General features: G+C 37.0%; 1 protein-coding gene and 1 non-coding gene across 2 annotated transcripts in view; both read left to right on the top strand.

Moving 5' to 3' along the window:
* Positions 1-19,795, top strand: part of LOC136385574 (fibronectin type III domain containing protein 3C1-like) — an 87,063-nt gene that overhangs the window by 63,709 nt on the left and 3,559 nt on the right. Inside the window, exons 21-22 of the mRNA XM_066356639.1 lie at positions 18,978-19,252; positions 19,576-19,788. Of these exons, the coding sequence (XP_066212736.1) occupies positions 18,978-19,252; positions 19,576-19,788 (488 nt within the window). The remainder of the gene's footprint in view (positions 1-18,977; positions 19,253-19,575; positions 19,789-19,795) is intronic.
* TRNAS-UGA (transfer RNA serine (anticodon UGA)) lies at positions 3,835-3,910 on the top strand. The gene has a single exon. It is a non-coding gene; the product is annotated as a tRNA-Ser (tRNA).

Here is a 19,795-nt window from a genome sequence, read left to right as displayed (position 1 = left end):
CAGCAAGCAATTATGAGTCATCTTGAAACCAATGAAAAATATTTTAAAATCTTAGCAAGGAAGTATAAATTATATAAAAGAAATGAAAAATACAATACCATATTTAAAACCTTACTAGATGGGCTTAATAGTATAATGGAGAGCACAGAAGATTGAGTCAGTGAACTTAAGGATAGATTAATCAAATTTACCCATTTGAACACAGAAAAGGAATTAGAAAGAAAGGAAAATGAAAAGAGTCTCAGGGACATATAGGATAATAACAAAAGAGCTAATAATATTCCTGTCATTAAATTTGCAGAAAGAATGAGAATGAAAAATTATCCAAAGAAATAAGAAAAACATCCTAATTTGCAGAAAAACATAATACCTTAGATTCAAAAAAGCTGAGACAATCTAAAATAAGAAAAACCTAAAAAAAATCCATACCACCAAAACACATCATAACTATTTTCTGAAAACAAAGGGCAAAGAAAAACTTATCAAGGTTTCAGAGAAGATAAGGAGCTAGGGCCAGGCTGAACAATAAGGTTCAACTCCTATATGAGGCCACTCATTCAATACCTGGAGAGGTAGATGATTTCCCTAATGCCCAGAAAACAGCACAGAAAGTCAGAGAAAATGAAGAAATAGAGAAATATGGTCCAAAAACAAAACAAAAATATAAAAACTCCAGGAATAGTCCTGTATGAAATATGAAGATAAGCATTTTATATAATAAAGGGTTCAAAATAATTATCAAAAACATTCACATAAAGGTCAGGAGAACAATGCATGAAATAAGTGACAATTTTGGCAAAGAAAAATTTTAAAAACCAAACAGAAATCACAAAAGTGAATAATATAACAACAAAGCTGAAAAAATCAATAAAAGATTGAAAAGTAGATAAGATCAAGAGGAAAAGAGGCTCAGAAAACTTGAAACAAGGCAGTGGAATTCATCCGATCAGAAGAGCAAAAATAGAATGATAAAAAAGAAGAAAGAAAGCACAGAGGACTTATGAGGTAACATCAAGCAAACAAGTATTTCTGTGATATGAATACCGCAAGAAGGAAGAGAAAAAGGCAGAAAGAGAAAAAGACTTCAAAGAAATAATGGTGGAAATGTCCCTAAACTGAGAAAAAAAACAGACGTCCACAACCAGGAAGCCCCGAGCATTCCAATGTACAAAAATCCATAGAAATACAAGATGGCAGCATAGTTGGTAGAAGCAACACTCTCCTCCTCCCAGGACCAAATTGGAATTACAACTAAATTATAGAACAATCATTCTGAATAGCCAACTGAATACTAGCTGAAGTCTCATAACCAAGGATTTACAGAAGAAGCCACATTGAGACTACTTCAAACAGGTTACCTAGGACCAGTCACAGGCAGTGTCTGACATTAGCCTGCACCAGAGTCCCAAGAGACTCTCTCCGAGAGACTCTCTCCCAAGAGACTCAGAATAAGCACATCCAGTGGCCAGCTTCAGACAAGATTAGAGCAGGACCCAGTAAGCTTCATAAGTGTCATATCCAAAGGAAGATTTCAACAGGAACCAAAATCTGCTGAGGTGAATTATGCTTCATGTGTTCAGCACCTGCAAAAGCTCACATTCTGTGGTCAGGGTTGAGTCTCACAGTCAGCATCCTAAGGATCAATCCCAAACATAAACAGGCCAATAGCTATCAAGACTCCTATACAAGAGGGCCCACTAGGGACATTCCTGGAGTCCCTAGTGATCAATGAGATTGCACCAATGGAGCCCACAAGACACCAACTTCATAAGGTCACCCCACAAATACTGAGAGTTATAGCAGAACTAACACATAAAAACAATCACAAAGAGGCAGCCAAAATGGGGAAATAAAGAAACAGGCCCCAAATGATAAAAACAGAAGAAATCTCTAGAAAAGGAGTTAAATGAAATGCTTGCAAGCTATTAATATCAGCTCTCAAGTCCGAAGTAATGATTATAAGGATGGTCAACAGCATGAAAAAGGACATCTTCAGAGCATTTCATACCAAAGCAGCAGAACATACATTCTTTTCAAGTACACACGAAACATTTTCTAGGATAGACCAAGTTAGGACACAAAAAAAGTCTCAATAAATATAAGATTGAAATGATGTCAAGCATTTTCTCTGACCATAATGATGTAAAATTAGAAATAAATCACTATAAAATAACCAAAAACACAGGCAAAGACATGGAGGCTAAATAACATGTTACTTAACAATGAATAGGTTAACAGGGAGATCAAGTAAGAAATCAAAAGATACCTTGAAACAAATTAAATAAACACAATAACCGAGAATTGATGGGACAGAGCAAAAGCAGTCTTAAGAGGGAACTTCAAAGCATGACAGACCTATCTCAGGAAACAAGAAAAACCTCAAATAACCTATCTAACTTTACACTTAAAGGAACTTGAAGAAGAACAAGGCAAAACACAAGAGGATAGAAGGAAAGAAATAATAAAGATCAGAACAGAAAAAATAAAATAGTTTAAAAAATACAATACAGAAAATGCATGAAACCGAGAGCTTGTTCTTTGAAAAGATAAACAAGATGGACAAACCTTTAATCAGATTCATCAAGAAAAAATAAGAGAGAAGACCCAGATAAATAAAATCATAAATGAAAGAGATGAAGTAACAAGTGACTCCATGGAAATCCAAAGGATTGTTAAGAAAATATTATAAAATACTATATGCCAACAAATTGGATAACCTGGGGGGTAAAATGGATAATTCCTAAAAACATACAGTCTTCCAAAACTGAATTAGGAAGAATCAGACAATATGAATAGATCACAACTTTTTTTTTTGAAGCAGTAATCAAAAAAAAAAAAAAATCCCAACAAACAAGTCTTTAACAAGATGGCTTTACAAGTGAATTTTACCAAACACTCCAAAAAAAATAACACATATCCTTCTCAAACTATTATAAATATTTCAAGAGGAGGGAAAACTCTCAAGCCATTTTATGAGGCAAGCAATATCTTAATTCCAAAACCAGAGAAAGACCTATTAAGAAAAAAAGTTATGAATCTATGTACCCTAATTAATCAATGTCACCCCATTAAAATTAATTTAAAAATAAAATTTTTAAAAACTCAAAAAAGAAAGTTATAGTCCAATATCCCTGATGAACATAGATACTAATCTCCTCAACAAAATATTAGCAAACCAGATACAGCAATACCTGAAAAAGATTATACACCATGATCAAGTGGGCTTTATTCCTGGAAATTCAAGGTTGGTACAATGTTTGCAAAAAAATAAATATGATACACCACATGAACAAAATGATTAAAAGCACATAATTATAGCAATAGATGCAGAAAAGGCATTTGATAAAATCCAGCACCCATTTATGTTAGAAGTTCTCAGCAAAGTGGGAATAAAGGGAACATATCTCAATGTAATAAAGGCTATAAATATAACAAATCCACAGCCAACATCATACTAATTGGACAGGAACTACAAGCATTTCCCTTAAGATCAGGAACAAGACAGAGATGTCCACTTTTCACCACTCTTAGTCAAGTTAGTACAGAAGGCCTAGCCACAGCAATCGGACAAGAAGAACAAACAAAAAGCCTCCAAATTGGAAAGAAAGAAGTAAAGATGTCAGTAATTGCAGATGACATGATACTGCATGTAGAGAACCTTATAGATTCCATGAAAAAATTACTAGAATGGATAAATAAATTCAGTAAAGTAGCAGGATAAAAATAAATAAATATCCAGAAATCAGTTGTATTTTTATACATCAATAATGAACTATCAGAAAGGAAACTAAGAAAACAATCCTACTGATGATTGCTTCAAAAAATAAATAAAAGGCCCTGGCCGGTTGGCTCAGTGGTAGAGCGTCAGCCTTGAGTGCAGAAGTCCCGGGTTCGATTCCCGGCCAGGGCACACAGGAGAAGCGCCCATCTGCTTCTCCACCCCTCCCCCTCTCCTTCCTCTCTGTCTCTCTCTTCCCCTCTCGCAGCCGAGGCTCCATTGGAGCAAAGATGGCCCGGGTGCTGGGGATGGCTCCTTGGCCTCTGCCCCAGGCACTGGAGTGGCTCTGATCGCAACAGAGCGACACCCCGGAGGGGCAGAGCATCACCCCCTGGTGGGCAGAGCGTCGCCCCCTGGTGGGTGTGCCGGGTGGATCCCGGTCGGGCGCATGCGGGAGTCTGTCTGACTGTCTCTCCCCGTTTCCAGCTTCAGAAAAATACAAAATAAATAAATAATAAATAAATAAATAAATAAAATATCTAGGAAAAAATTAAGGATATAAAGCACCTATATTCAGAAAATTATAACACTGAAGAAAGAAATTTAAGAAGATACAAAAATGTGGAAACATACCGTGGTCTTGGTTAGGAAGAATTAACATCAATAAAATATCCATACAACTCAAAGCAATCTATAAATTTAGTGAAATTCTTATCCAAATACCAATGACATAATTTGACAAATCTCAAAAAATAATCCAAAAATTTATATGGAATTACAAAAGACACCAAATAACCATAGCAATCTTGAGAAAGAAGAACAAAGTTGAAGGAATCACACTACCTGATATAGAACTATAATATAAGGCCATAGTAATCAAAACAGCACAATCAAAACATGCATGGTACATGCATAAAAGTAGACATATTGCTCAATGGAACAAAATAGAGACCCCCAAAATAAACCCACACATTTATAGTCAATTAATACTTGACAAAAGAGAGAAAAACATACAGTGGGGTAAAATAGTCTATTCAATAAATGATATTAGGAAAATTGGACAGATATATACAAAAATTTGAAAGTAGACCACTTCATTATACAAAAAAATAAACTAAAAATGGCTAAAGACTAAAAAGTTAAGACTCAATACTATAAAAATCTTAGAAGAAAACATAAGCAGTAAAATCTCAGACCTCATAGCAGCATTTTTTCAGATATATTACCCCAAGCAAGGGAAACAAAAGAAAAAATAAACAGTTGTGACATCAAACTAAAAAGTTTTTGCACACAAAGAAACCATCAAGAAAATGAAAAGACAATCCACTAATAGGATAATGTATTTGCCAGTGATACATTTGATAAGGGGTTAATATCTAAAATTTATAAAAACTTGTACAACTCAAATAAAAAACTTGTACAACTCAACACCAGAAAACAAAAAGTCCAATTAAAAACTGGGCAAAGGACCTGAACAGACACTTAATCCCAAGTAGACATACAAATGGACAACAGATTTATGAAAAGATGTTCAACTTCAGTAGCTCTCAGGGAAATCCACATCAAAAGTACATTGAGATACCACTTCACACCTGGCAAAATGGCTATTATCAATAAGACAAGTAATAAGTGTTGCAGAAGTTGTGGAGGAAAAGGAAACCTCATATACTGCTGGTGGGAATGTAAAATGGTAGAGCCACTATGGAGAACAGAGTGGCAGGTTTCTCAAAAAATTAAGAATAGAGTTACCAATACGGCCCAGCAACCCCTCTACTGGGTCTCTTCCCAAAAACTTTTTAAAACATTTATTTACATAGATATGTGCACCCTTGTGTTCATTGCAGCATTATTCATGGTGGCCAAGATATGGAAACAATAGAAGCGTCTTTTGAGAGATAACTGGATAAAGAAAATGTTTACCTGTATACAATGGAATACTTCTCAGCCATAAAAAACAATGAAATACTGCCATTTGCAACAAAATGAATGGACCTTGAGCATATCATGCTAAGTGAAATAAATCCAACAGAAAAAATCAAGAACCATATGATTTCAGTCATGGGGGATATAAAACTGAAAGCAACAAATGAAAAAAATGGCCTGACCAGGTGGTTGCACAGTGGTTAGAGCGTAGAACTGGGACACAATAGACCCATGTTTGAAACCCCAGGGTCAGCGGCTTGAACATGAGCTCATCTGGTTTGAGCAAGGCTCACCAGCTTGAGCCTAAGTTCACTGGCTTGAGCAGGGGTCACTCTATCTGCAGTACCCCCCAGTTAAGGCACATATGAGAAAGCAGTCAATGAACAACTAAGGTGCTGCAACAAAGAATGGACACTTCTCATCTCTCTTCCTTCCTGTTTGTCAGTCCCTATCTGTCCCTCTCTGTCACAAAAAGAAAAATTGAAACAAATAAAAACTCAGACACAGCCTGATCAGGTGGTGGCACAGTGGATAGAGCATCAGACTGGGATGCGGAGGACCCAGGTTCAAGACCCCGAGGTCCCCAGCTTGAGTGTGGACTCATCTGGTTTAAGCAAAGCTCACCACCTTGGACCCAAAGTCGCTGGCTCGAGCAAGGGTTACTCGCTCTGCTGAGGGCCCATGGTCAAGGCACATATGAGAAAGCAATCAATGAACAACTAAGGTGTCACAACAAAAAACTAATGATTGATGCTTCTCATCTCTCTCCATTCCTGTCTGTCTGGCCCTATCTATCCCTCTCTCTGACTCTCTATCTCTGTAAAAAAAAGAAAAATCAGACACAGACAACAGTATGGTGATTACCAAAGAGAAGTAAGGTGGGGGAATAGGAAAAGATAAAGGAGGTCAAATATATAGCAGCAGAAGATAATCTGACTTTGAGTGGTGGGTCCACAATGTAATATAGAGATCTTGCATCATATAAGTATACACTTGAAACCTATATAATCTTTTCTGTGTGAGAGAGAGACAGATACGGAGGGAGAGAGAAGAGATGAGAAGCATCAACTTATAGTTGTGGCACTTAAAACTTTTTTTGTATTTAAGTGAGGGGGGATATAGAAAGACAGACTCCTGCATGTGCCCCAACAAGGATCTACCTGGTGACCCCCATCTGGGGACAATGCTCTGCCCATCTGGGGCCATGCTCACAACTGAGCTTATTTTAGCACCTGAGTCAGGGGCTCCATGGAGCTATCAGTGCCTGGGGCCAACATACTCAAATCAATCAAGCCATGGCTGCAGGAGTGAAAGAGAGAGAGAGAGAAGGGGAGGGGGAGAGGTAGGAAATCAGATAGATGGGTGCTTCTTCGGTGTGCTCTGACCGGGAATCGAACCTGGAACTTACTCACACAGGGTTAATGCTCTACCACTGAGCCAACCATCCAGGGCCAGCTGTAATTGCTTTCTCATATTTTCCTCAATGGAGGCGGGGATACAGCTGAGCCAGTGACCCCTTACTGAAGCGAGTGACCTTTCGGCTCAAGCCAGTGACCTTGGGGTCATGTCTGTGATCCTATAAAGAAACCGATGACCTCATGCTCAAGCTGGTGAGCCTGCACTCAAGTAGGCAACCTTAGGGTTTCAAACCTGGGTCCTCAGCTTCCCAGGTCAACACCCCATCCACTGCACCACCACTTGGTCAGGGAAAATCAATATAATCTTATTAACTAATGTTGCCCCAATACAGTTAATAAAAAGGATAATACTAAAAGAGGACAGAATTAAATTCTATAAAGACAAGAAAAGAATCTTAAAGCAGGAACAGAAAAACTTGTTGCATACAAGAGAACCCCCTCCCTCCTCATGACTATCAGCAAATTTTTCAACAGAAACTTTGCAGGACAAATATATGTTCAAAAAGCTGACAGAAAAGAACTGCCAATCAGGAATACTCTACCCAGCAAAGTTGTTCTTCATAGTTGAAGGAGAGACCAAGAGTTGGCCCAGGCACTTAGGATAGCTCGGTCAGTCCAAGCATCAGCCTCAGGCCTTGAGGATAGCTCTGATGATTCAAGCATCTGCCTCAGACAGGAGTTGCTGGGTGGATCTCAGTCAGGGTGCATGTGGAAGAGTGTTTCTCTGTATCCCATCCTCTCACTTAATTAAAACAAATAAATGAAGTTAAAAACTTAAGGAGTTCACACTAGACTGTCCTTATAATAAATGTCAAAAGAAACTTCTTGAAGCTGGATGAAAGGACACTAATTTGTAACAGGAAAACATGAAAGTGTAAATCTCACTTGTAAAGGTAAATATAGTAGTTAAATCAGGTATATTCTAATGTAATGCTGGTGGGTAAGTCACTTACAAATCTAGTATGAATGTTAAAAAACAAAATTACTAAAAATCACTGTAAATTACAATATACAAAATTACAACAATTCTTTAATGGATACCAAGTTAAAAAGATGTAAATCATGACATCAAAGACATAAAACAGGAGCAGAGTAAAAATACAACCCTTAAGTATGCATTCAAGCTTGAGTTACCAACAGCTTTAAATAGATTATAAATATATTTTAAATAGAGTTGAAAGTAATCACAAAGCAAAATCCTATAACAGACACCCTAAAGATAAAAATAAAGGAATCTAAAAATACAACTAGAGAAAACCACCAAATCATACAGTATGAGAGCAAGGGAAGAAAGGAACAAAAGAATTTTAAAGCAGCCAGAAAACAATTAATAAAACGGCAGCAGTAAGTCCAAACCTATCACTAATTACAAGAGAAAAAACTGGAAAGCTCACAAATATAAGATTAAACAACATGATAATGAACAGCCAAAATGTCAAAGAAAAAGTCAAAGGAAATTCAAAGAACATCTTTAAACAAATTAAAATAGAAATACAACATACTAAAACTTATAGGATTCAAAAGAAGTAGTTATAAGAAGGAAGTTGATAGTAATATATGCCTTCAATTAAAAAAGAGCCCAAGTAAACAACTTAACTTTACAACTCAAAGAATTAGAAAAATAAAAACAAACTAAGCCCAATAGAAGGATGGAAATAACAAAATAAACTAATAATAAGCTTCTGGAAGAAAGGAGATAATGATCAAAGTGGAAATAAATTAGAGATTATAAAAATAATAGAAGAGATCAATAAAACAAAAATAAAAAAACAGACAAACTCAAACCTAGACTTACCAAGAAAATAAGAATGAAGACTCAAATAAAATAAAAAATTAAAGAATATTATCACTGATACCACAGAAATTCAAAGTGTTATAAAAGACTATGAACAATTATATGCCAACAAGTTGAACAAAGTAGAAGAAATGGATAAATTCCTAAAAAACATAAAACATACCCAGATTAAATCATAAAGAAATAGAAAATCAGAACAGACCAATAATGAATAGCAAATTAAATCCATAATCAAAAACCTTCCAGCAAAGTCCAGGACCTGACCACTTTACTAGTGAATTGCACCAAACATTTAAAGAAGAATTAATCCACCTGACCAGGCAGTAGCGCAGTGCATAGAGCGTCAACTGGGACACAGTCAGCCAGGTTCAAAACCCTGAAGTTGCCACCTTCAGCGTGGAATAATTGACATGACCCTATGTTCACTGGCTTGAGCCTAAAGATCGCCGCTGGCTTGAGCGAGAGGTAACTCGCTCTGCTGTAGCCCCGCCCCCCCAGTCAAGACACATGTGAGAAAGCAATCAATGAACAACTAAGAAGTCACAACAAAGAATTGATGCTTCTCATCTCTCTTATCCTCAACAAAATGTTAGCAAACTGAATTTAAAGAATCATATACCATGATCAAGTGGTATTTACTACAGGATTGCAAGGAAGGTTCAACATCTGCAAATCAGCGTAATCCACCACATTAATAAAATAAAGAATAATAATCATATGATCCTTTCAATAGATGTAGAAAAAGCTCTTGACCAAATCTGATGTTTGTTCATGATTCAAAAAAACTCTCAGCCTGGCCTGTGGTGGTGCAGTGGATAAAGTGTAGACCTGGAACATTGAGGTCGCCAGTCGAAAACCTGGGCTTGCCTGGTCAAGGCACATATGGAAGTTGATGCTTCCTGCTCCTCCCCCTTTTCTCTCTCTCTCTTCTCTCTAAAACAAATAAATAATTTTTTTTAAATCTACAGAGTGTGTAGAGAGGGAACATAACTCAATATAATAAATGCCATACCATATAACAAGTACAGATCTAATATACTGAATTGTGAAAAGCTGAAAGATTTTTCTGGTAAAATCAGAAACAAGACAAGGATGTCTACTCTTACCATTTGTATTCAACATCGTAAGTACTTACTACAAGTCCTAGCCAGAGCAATGAGGCAAGAAAAAGAAAAGGTATTCAATCAGAAAGTATGAAGTTAGAAACAGCATACTTAAAGGACATACTAGATCAACTCGATTTAATAGATATCTTCAGAGCCTTTCACCCTAAAGCAGCAGAATATACATTCTTTTCAAGTGCTCATGGTACATTCTCTAGGATAGACCACATGTTAGGGCACAAAAGTGGTCGTCTCAACAAATTTAAGAAAACAGAAAGGAAGAAGTAAAACTGCCTCTAGTTACATGTTATTATATAGAGACCATCCTAAAGACTCCACCAAAAAAACTGTTAAAAGTAATCATTAAATTCAATAAAATTGCAGAATATAAAATCAATATAAAAATATCATTTGTGTTTCTATATGCTAATACATACTATCAGAAAGAGAAATTAAGAAAATGATCCCATTTACAATTGCATAAAAGAATAAAATACCTACATATAAAATAAATTTAACTGATATGAAAGGTCTGTACACTGAAATTATAAGACATTGATAAAAGAAATTAAGAAAAAGACAAATTAATGGATAGGTGTTTCATGATCATGGATTGGAAGAATTAATATTGTTAAAATGTCCAGCCTGACCAGGTGGTGGCGCAGTGGATAGAGAGTCGGACTGGGATGCAGAGGACCCAGGTTCGAGACCCCGAGGTCACCAGCTTGAGCGCAGGCTCATCTGGCTTGAGCAAAAAGAAGCTCACCAGCTTGGACCCAAGGTTGCTGGCTCAAGCAAGGGGTTACTCAGTCTGCTGAAGGTCTGTGGTCAAGGCACATATGAGAAAGCAATCAATGAACAACTAAGGTCTCTCAATGAAAAACTGATGATTGATGCTTCTCATCTCTCTCCATTCCTGTGTGTCTGTCCCTGTCTATCCCTCTCTCTGACTCTCTCTTTGTCTGTGTAAAAAAAAAAAAAAACAGTCCATACTACCCAAAGCAATCTACAGATTCAGTGCAATCCCTATCAAAATTCCAAAGGCATTTTTCATGGAAATAGAAAAAACAATCCAAAAATTTATATGGAACCGCAAAATACCTAAGGCAATATTGACAAACAATAAAGTGAAGGAATCACACTGCCTAATCTCAAACTATATTACAAAGGTATAGTTATCTAAATTGTATAGTATTAGTATCCAAACAGACATAAATGACTAGAACAGAATAGAGTGCCCAGAAATAAACCCATGCACATATGGTCAATTTGTTTTTGACAGAAGAGCCAATGATACACAAGGGGAGGGTGGATCCCCTTTTCTAAATGATAAACTGGGCAGCCACATGCAAAAGAATGAAATAGGACCTCTATCTTATACACAAAAAGGAATTAATTACTTGAACATAAGACTTGAAACCATAAGACTACTAGGAGAAAACAGATGGTAAGCTCCTTAACAAGAGTCTTGGCAATGATTTTTTTGTATTTGACACCAAAAGCAAAGGAAACAAATGCAAAAATAAACCAGTAGGAATACATCAAAAAGCTTCAGCACAGCAGGGGAAGCCATAAAAAAAATTCAAAGGCAACCTGTGAAGTGGCAGAAAATATTTGCAAATAATATATCTAATAGGGATTAATATCCAAAATACTCAAAGTAACTCATACAACTCAATAGCAAAAAAACAAATAACTCAATTTTTAAATGGGCACAGAAATTGAGTAGAAAACTTGTTTTCCAAAGTAAACAAAAATTGTCAACAGGTACATGAAAAGGTGCTCAACATCACTAATTCTGAAGAAAATGCAAATCAAAACCACATGAGTTACTGGCAGAACTCTCAGCAGTACCCCGGATCTGTCTTGTTTCAACAGCATTTGAACAGAACAGACCCAGGGACACTGTACCTTCTTCCAGCCTCTGGCCACCCTCCAAACTCTTGTCCAGTCACCACCTTCAGAACCACCTCAGCCTCTGGGATCAGCACACAAAACTTTTGAGCTTAACTCCTATCGACAAGCAACATGAGCTCCCAAATTCATCAAAATAATTCCCTCCAGGTGGTGTCACCATCAAGCACCTGGTCAACCTGTATTGGTGGGCCTCCTACACGTACAGTACCTCTTGTCTTCTATTTCATCCAAGACAACGCAGCTCTGGAAGGCATGGGAGCCTGCTTCCACAGATTGTCCAAAAAGAAGCAGGAGGGTACCCAGCATCTCTTGACGATGTAAAACCAACCTGGCAGCCACACCCTCTCCAAGCACATGCAGATGGGTGAGGCAAAACTCAGGATGCCAGGTGTAATGCCAGTGGCTGAGGCCAAGCAGGTCCACACTGGATTCTGGCAGACAGTAGAGGAACCATGGAGCCAGAAAGCTGTGAGCCATTCCCATTTAATAGAGTCTTGCAACGGCAAACGAGCAGAGAGGCGGGGGAAAGCACTTCTCAAGCAAATGAACAGCAAAATGGCCACTCACAGTAGCGGGCAGGCTTATCTGCCATCCACTGCCCTGAGCGCAAGCACCCTGAGCGTTACATAGACTATACACATGTTGTGCTGATACGTGATCATCCACTAGTCAAACAAAGTACAAGAAAGCAAGCCTAACACAGCTATTTTCCCAACACCAGGGAAGCTGCCGTGGTCATGGAGAAGAACCTGAACCAGACCCTTTTGGATCTGCATAGGTTCTGCCTACACAGACCCCAATCTCTTTGACTTCCTGAAAAGCCACTTCCTAGATGAGGAGGTGAAATTCATCAAGAAGGTGGCCAACATCCTGACTAACCACTGCAGGATGGCTGGCCCCTAGGCTGGGCTGGGTGAGTATTGCTTTGAAAGGCTCACCCTAGAGCACAACTGGGAGCTTTTGGAGCCCAAATGCTTTTGAGGGGCCCCTCTGCAATCCCTGATGTTGTGCTTCTTCCTGAGCCTCTCCCTAAAACCACTAGGCAGCCTTTTAACTACTTTGGAGTCCTCTCCCATGCCTTGGACCAAATAGAAACAATAAAGCATTTTGCAACAGCTATAAACAAAACCATAGGAGTTATCACCTCACACTTGTTAGAATGGCTGTCATCCAAGATACAAGAGATAACTAGTGTTGTCAAGGATGGGGAGAAACAGGAACCAATTTGCACTATTGGTAGAAATACAAAAATTGGTGCAGTCACTATAGAAAACAGTATGGAGGCTCTTCAAAAAATTAAAAATAGAACTTCTCTATGATCTAGCAATCCCACTTCTGGATATATATCCAAAGGAAATGAAAACAGGATATTGAAGAAACATCTGCATTCCACATTCATTGCAAAATTATTCACAATAAGCAAGATGTGAAAATACCTATGTGTTTTATTCAGCCATGAGAAAGGAAATACTGCCATTTGCAACAATATGGATTGACCCTGAGAACACTATGTTAAGTGAAACTATCCAGACAGAGAGACAAATATTTATTTGTAGTATCTTTTTTTTAAAAAAAGTCAAACTCCTAAAAACAGATTGTACAAAATTGATCGTCAGGACCTGGTGGTGAGGGACATAAGGAGAGATTGGTAAAAGGGCACAAACTTGTAGCTATAAGATTAATAAGTTCTGAAGATCTAATGTAAAATGTGGCTATTATAACCCGACCAGGCGATTGCACAGTGGATAGAGCGTCGGACTGGGATGCGGAGGACCCAGGTTCGAGACCCCGAGGTCTCCAGCTTGAGTGTGGGTTTATCTGGTTTGGGCAAAGCTCGCCAGCTTGGACCCAAGGTCGCTGGCTTGAGCAAGGGGCTACTCGGTCTGCTGAAGGCCCGCGGTTAAGGCACATAAGAGAAAGCAATCAATGAACAACTAAGGTGTCGCAACGAAAAACTGATGATTGATGCTTCTCATCTCTCTCTATTCCTGTCTGTCCCTATCTATCCCTCTCTCTGACTCTCTGTCTCTGTAAAAAAAAAAAAATGTAGCTATTACATAATAGAAATTTGCTAAGATAGAGGAATGTAAATGTTCTCTCCAAAAAGAAAAAAAAAATATGTGAGGTTATGGTTGTGTTAATTAACTAGATGATGGTAATGTAGATTTATATAAAATCACCACAGTTTACTTTTTTAAAAATATCTGAGAATTTTATTTGTCATTTATACCTCAGTAAAGCTGTAAAAATAAAATAAATTAGAATGGGTAAAAATAGGCATAAATATATAACAGACTATCTTTTTATAGGTTATTAAAATGTATTTGATGATTGATGTAAAAATTATAACACCATCTAATATGGTGTTCAATATATAGAGAGGAAATATATGGCTCACAAAAATGAGGGGATATTTCAAAATAAATACGAAGCTATAAAATATCCCCTAATTTTTGTGAGCCTTGTACTTAAGATAATCCTTTTTTAAATGGGATGAGTAAAGTTACCTACGTTGAAGTAAAGTATCTAGAGTTCACTCAGAGTGGTAAACTATCAATAACAGTAAAGTATAATAAAAGGGATACACACACACACATATATATATATATTTTTTTTTAATACCTGGGAAACAACTAATAAAACTATATGAAGCAATATGCTTAATATAAATAAATCCAATCAAATTAGTTTCCCAAAAAGTATTCAAAGTATACCACAGAAAGGTAAGAAATGAGCCAGAAGAGATATAGCAGGAGACCCCAGGAGTGACCAGGGAAAGGGGACGTAGCCTTTGTTGTCCAGGCCTTAATTTCACAGGTCCATGCCCTCAGACCTTGCCAGGAAGGAAACTGCTGGGGCCAGAGACACACATGCAATAAATGATCCTCAGCCTATGGGGAGGTGTCTTTTGGGGGATGAGGTCATCATTGCCAGATTAGAAATGGAAGAGAAAGAAACAGAAGAAATGGGGGGAAATGGAAGGGCAGACATAATCCCTAGCATATCAACTATTACCTTAAATGTAAAATGGCCTAAATATACTAATTAAAATATTAAATATACTAATTAAAAGACAAAGATAAGCCTGACCAGGTGATGGCACAATGGAAAGAGCATCGGAATGGGATGCAGGAGACCCAGGTTTGAAACTCCAAGGTTGCCAGCTTGAGTGTGGGCTAATCCAGCTTGAGCACAGGCTCACCAGCTTGAGCATGGGGTCACTGGCTTGAGCCTAAGGTCTCTGGCTTGAGAAAGGGATCACTCACTCTGCTGTAGCCCCCTGGTCAAGGTACATGAGAAAGCAATCAATGAACAACTAAGGTGCTGCAATGAAGAATTGATGCTTCTCATCTCTCTCCCTTCCTGTCTGTTCCTATCTTTCCCTTTCTTTGATTCTATCTGTTTTTAAAAAAAAAAAGACAAAAATAGCCTGACCTGTGGTGGCGCAGTGGGTAAAAGTGTCGACCTGGAACGCTGAGGTCGCCGGTTTGAAACCCCAGACTTGCCTGGTCAAGGCACATATGGGAGTTGATGCTTCTTGCTCCTCCCTCTGTTTTTTCTGTCTCTTTCCTCTCTCTGTCTCTTTCTCTCTCTGTGTCTCCTCTCTCTAAAAAAAATGAATAAATAAAATGTAAAAAATATAAATTAAAAAAAAGAAATAAAAGAATGGATCGAAAATATAATAGAATGAATCTGTCTACAAGAAAATTACTTCAAATAAAATAACATAGGAAAGTTAGAAGTAAAAGGATGGGGAAAAGATATACCACACATTAATAAAACCAAAAAGCAAGAATGGCTACATATATGAAGAATTTAAAACCAAGAAATCACTAAAGACAAAGAGGAACATTACATAATGATAAAAGAACCAAGACACCTAAGCATCTCTCTCTCTCTTTTTTTTTAGATTTTACTTATGGATTTTAGAGAGAAAAAAGAAAAACAAGTGGGGAGAGAGAAGCAGAAAGCATCAGTTTGCAGTTGCTTCCCTTATGTGCCTTGACTGGGCAAGCCTGGGGTCTCAAACTGGTGACCTCAGCATTATCCACTGCACCACCTCAAGTCAAGCCAGCAGCTTAAATGTGACTCACCAATCAGCAGAGCCTTAGAATATATGAAGCATAGACTTATACAGCAGAAAGGAAAAATAAATCCACATTTTTACTTGGGGATATCAACACCCCTCTCAGCAACCGATAAAATTACTATACAGAAAATGATCAAGGATATTTAACAACTGAACAACAATCAATCAACAAGATCTAATACCATTATTTTAACATAACACCTGACAACAGCAGATTATATATTCTTTTCAAGCATCTATACACAGCACTTACACCCAAATAAGGCATATCCTGGGCCATAGTGCAAACCTCAACAAATGCAAAAAAAATTGAAATCATACAGAATCAAACTAAAAGATTACAAGAATATATGTGGAAACAGGCAGAAATTAAACTGCACTTTTAAATAATCTGTAGGTCAAAAAGGAAGTATCAAAGAAAAATATTTTAAATACATAGAACTGAATAAATATAGGTAGGATTCAGCCAGACCTGTGGTGGTGTGGTCAATAAAGCATGGACCTGGAATGCTGAGGTCACTGGTTCCAAACCCCAGGCTTGCCTGGTCAAGGCATATATGGGAGTTGATGCTTCTTGCTCCTCCCCTCCTCTCTCTTCTCTTCTCTTCTCTTCTCTCTCTCTCTCTCTCTCTCTCTTTAAAGTGAATACATTTTTTAAATATTAAAAATTAATTAATTAGTTAATTAATTAAAAGTTTTTAAAATAGGTGGGATTTACCTAAAGCAGTACCAAGAGAAATTTATAGCACTATATACTTACATTGCAAAAAAAGGGGACTCAAGTCAATAACTTAAGCTTCTGCCCTAATTAGTAGATATAAGAGCAAAATGAACCCAGAACAGGCAGAAAGAAATAAAAAAGTGTAAGTAGAAATCAATTAATTGAAAACAGAACAGTAAAGAAAATCAAAGAAACAAAAAAGCTGGTCTTTGAACAAAATCAACAAAATTGATAAACTACTTGAAATACTGGCAAAGATTTTTAAAAAGCTCATACAAATTATAAATTTCAGGAACAAAACAGGATATCACTATAGAGTATTCAATCATTAAAAGGATAATAAGGAAACACTATAAACAACTGTGTACTCATAAATGCAATAATACATTAGAAATGGACCCATACCTCAAAACTACAAACTACTACAACTCAGCCAAGATAAAATGAACCATCTGAATAGCTTCATAGTCATCAAATAAATTGAAATAATAAATTAAAAACCCTGAAATAGTTTCACTTAGAGAATTCCACAAAGCATTTAAAGAAAACTTAACACAATTTTAAATAATCTCTTAATCAAAATAGAGGATGAGAGAGCTTCCATTTCATTTTATGAAGACAGTAATATCCTAAAACCTAAATCAAAGATAGTATAAAAGAAAACTTCAAACAAATAAATCATTAATTTAGATGCAAAAAAAATGCACAATAAAATATTGGCATGTACAATCCAGCATTGTAAAAAAAAGAATTCTACATTATGACCAAGTGGGATTTATTTTAGGTATGCAAGCCTGGTTCAAAATTAGAAACTCAACCAATGTAATCTACTGTACAAACTGGAAAAGAAAACCATATGATCATATCACTTAACATACATCTAATTCTAAAATTTCTTTGAATTATCACAGGACCTAGAATAGACTAATAAATCTTGAAACAAAAATAAAGTGAAAAAAATCACTCTACCTAATGTTAAAGCTTACTTTATAATGACACTAATCAAGACAGTGTAGTAATGGTTCTGGCTGGTTGGCTCAAAGGTAGAGCATCGGCCCCGGCGTGTGGAAGTCTTTGGTTCGATTACCGACCAGGGCAAACAAGAGAAACGCCCATCTCCTCCACCCTTTCCCTTGACCTTTCTCTGTCTCTCTCTTCCCCTTACACAGCCAAGGATCCATCCATTGGAGCAAAGTTGGCCCGGGCACTGAGGATGGCTCTGTGGTCTCCGCCTCAGGTGCTAGAATGGCTCCAGTCACAACGGAGCAACGCCCCAGATGGGCAGAGCATCACCCCCTGGTGGGCATGCCAGGTGGATCCCCGTCGGGCATATGCGGGAGCCTCTCTCTCTGCCTTCCCGCTTCTAACTTCAGAAAAATACCAAAAAAAAAAAAAGGACAGTAATACTGATGGAGGACAAACATATACCCCCCCAAAAAAAAAAGAATAAAGAAACCAGAAATCAACCCACAGAAATATGTTCAACTAATTTTTAACATGATACAAATGAGTTGCTGATCTCCTTTTAAACAAATGATGCTGGAGAAACTGGATATCTAAAATAAAAAAATTTTTAATTGACTTAAGCTTTATACCTTATACAAAAATTAACTCAAAATAGACCATAGAAAACTGAAAATTAAAACTTTTTTTTAGATTTTATTTATTCATTTTTAGAGAGAGGAGGGAGGGGAGCAGGAAGCATTAACTCTCATTTGTGCCTTGACAGGGCAAGCCCAGGGTTTTGAACTGGCAACCTCAGCATTCCAGGTCCACGCTTTATCCAATGTGCCACCACAGGTTGGGCTAAAACATAGAACTTTTATTTAAAAATATTGCAGGAGAAAATCTTCAGAATCTAGGCTAAGCAAAGAATTCTTAACTTGTTACCAAAAGTACAAGCCATAAAACGAAAAATTGATAATTTGACCTCCCTAAATTTTAAAGCTTTTACTCTCCATGAGACCTTGTGGAGAGAACGAAAAGACAGCTATAGACTGAGAAAGAATCTTTATAGAACACATATCTGACAAACTACTAATATCTAAAATATATAAAGAACCCTCAAAACTCAACAGTTAAAAATTCAAACAACCCAGTTTAAAAAATGGGCAAAAGACATGAACAGACAACTCACAGAAGAATACATACAGATGGCAAATAAGCACATGAAAATATCTTCCATATCATTAGCCATTAGGGAAAATTTTTAAAAGAATTTTTTTTGCAACACAGTGGTTTCTGCACAAAAACAAGGTAATAATGAATCTCTAATATGGTATACTGTTTCAGGCTGTAAATATAGTTGGAGTTGGAATGTTTGGAGGAACTGGCAGGGTAACCACACCAGCAACTGTACCAGCGATAGTACCAATGATACATGAAGTTAAACACAAAGTTTCTGCTAAATTGGCCTCATCGTGCATTGCTATTCAATGGGAGGAACCAGACTGCCATGGCTCTCCAATCACTGGGTATAACATTGACTACGGAGACAAAAAAATGTTGACTGTTGGTAAAGTAACTGAATGTCTTCTGAAAAATCTCCAGGCTGATACCACATACAAGTAAGTTGCTTGTATCTTATTTTGGGTAGGTGGGAAGCTTTTTGAGAATTCTGAATGAATCTACATCTGTATTTTTCATATATTCTATATATTTCTTTTGAAAGAGAGTTTTGATGTTTAAAAAATATAGCATTACTGAGAGCTAGTTTCTCCTCATAAAGAATTGTCAATAGTGAGTATGCAAATTGAAGATTTTTGTCTCTAATAATTAGTGTAATATGTCAATATTCTACATAGGCTTACAAGGGGCTTAGCTTAAATAAATTTATTTTCTTTTCTAAATAGAAATTAATATAGTTTAATTATTTCCTTCTCACCTCTAGAATCAGAATTCAAGCTATCAATCACTATGGACTAAGCCCTTTTAGCCAATCAATAAGAGCCAAAACCAAGCCACTTCCACCTGAGCCTCCACATCTTGACTGTGTGGTCTGTGGGCACCAGAGCCTCAAATTGAAGTGGGGTAACTCTTCAAGCAAAGGGTTACTTTCAAACCTTGTAAGCTACAACTTATTAATGGAAGATCAATCTGGGAGGTAAACT

This window comes from Saccopteryx leptura, chromosome X (genome assembly GCF_036850995.1).
Source record: "Saccopteryx leptura isolate mSacLep1 chromosome X, mSacLep1_pri_phased_curated, whole genome shotgun sequence".
In the NCBI taxonomy this organism is placed as follows: domain Eukaryota; kingdom Metazoa; phylum Chordata; class Mammalia; order Chiroptera; family Emballonuridae; genus Saccopteryx; species Saccopteryx leptura.
The sequence above is the reverse complement of the archived record's forward strand: the minus strand, read 5'-3'. Positions and strand labels throughout refer to the sequence as shown.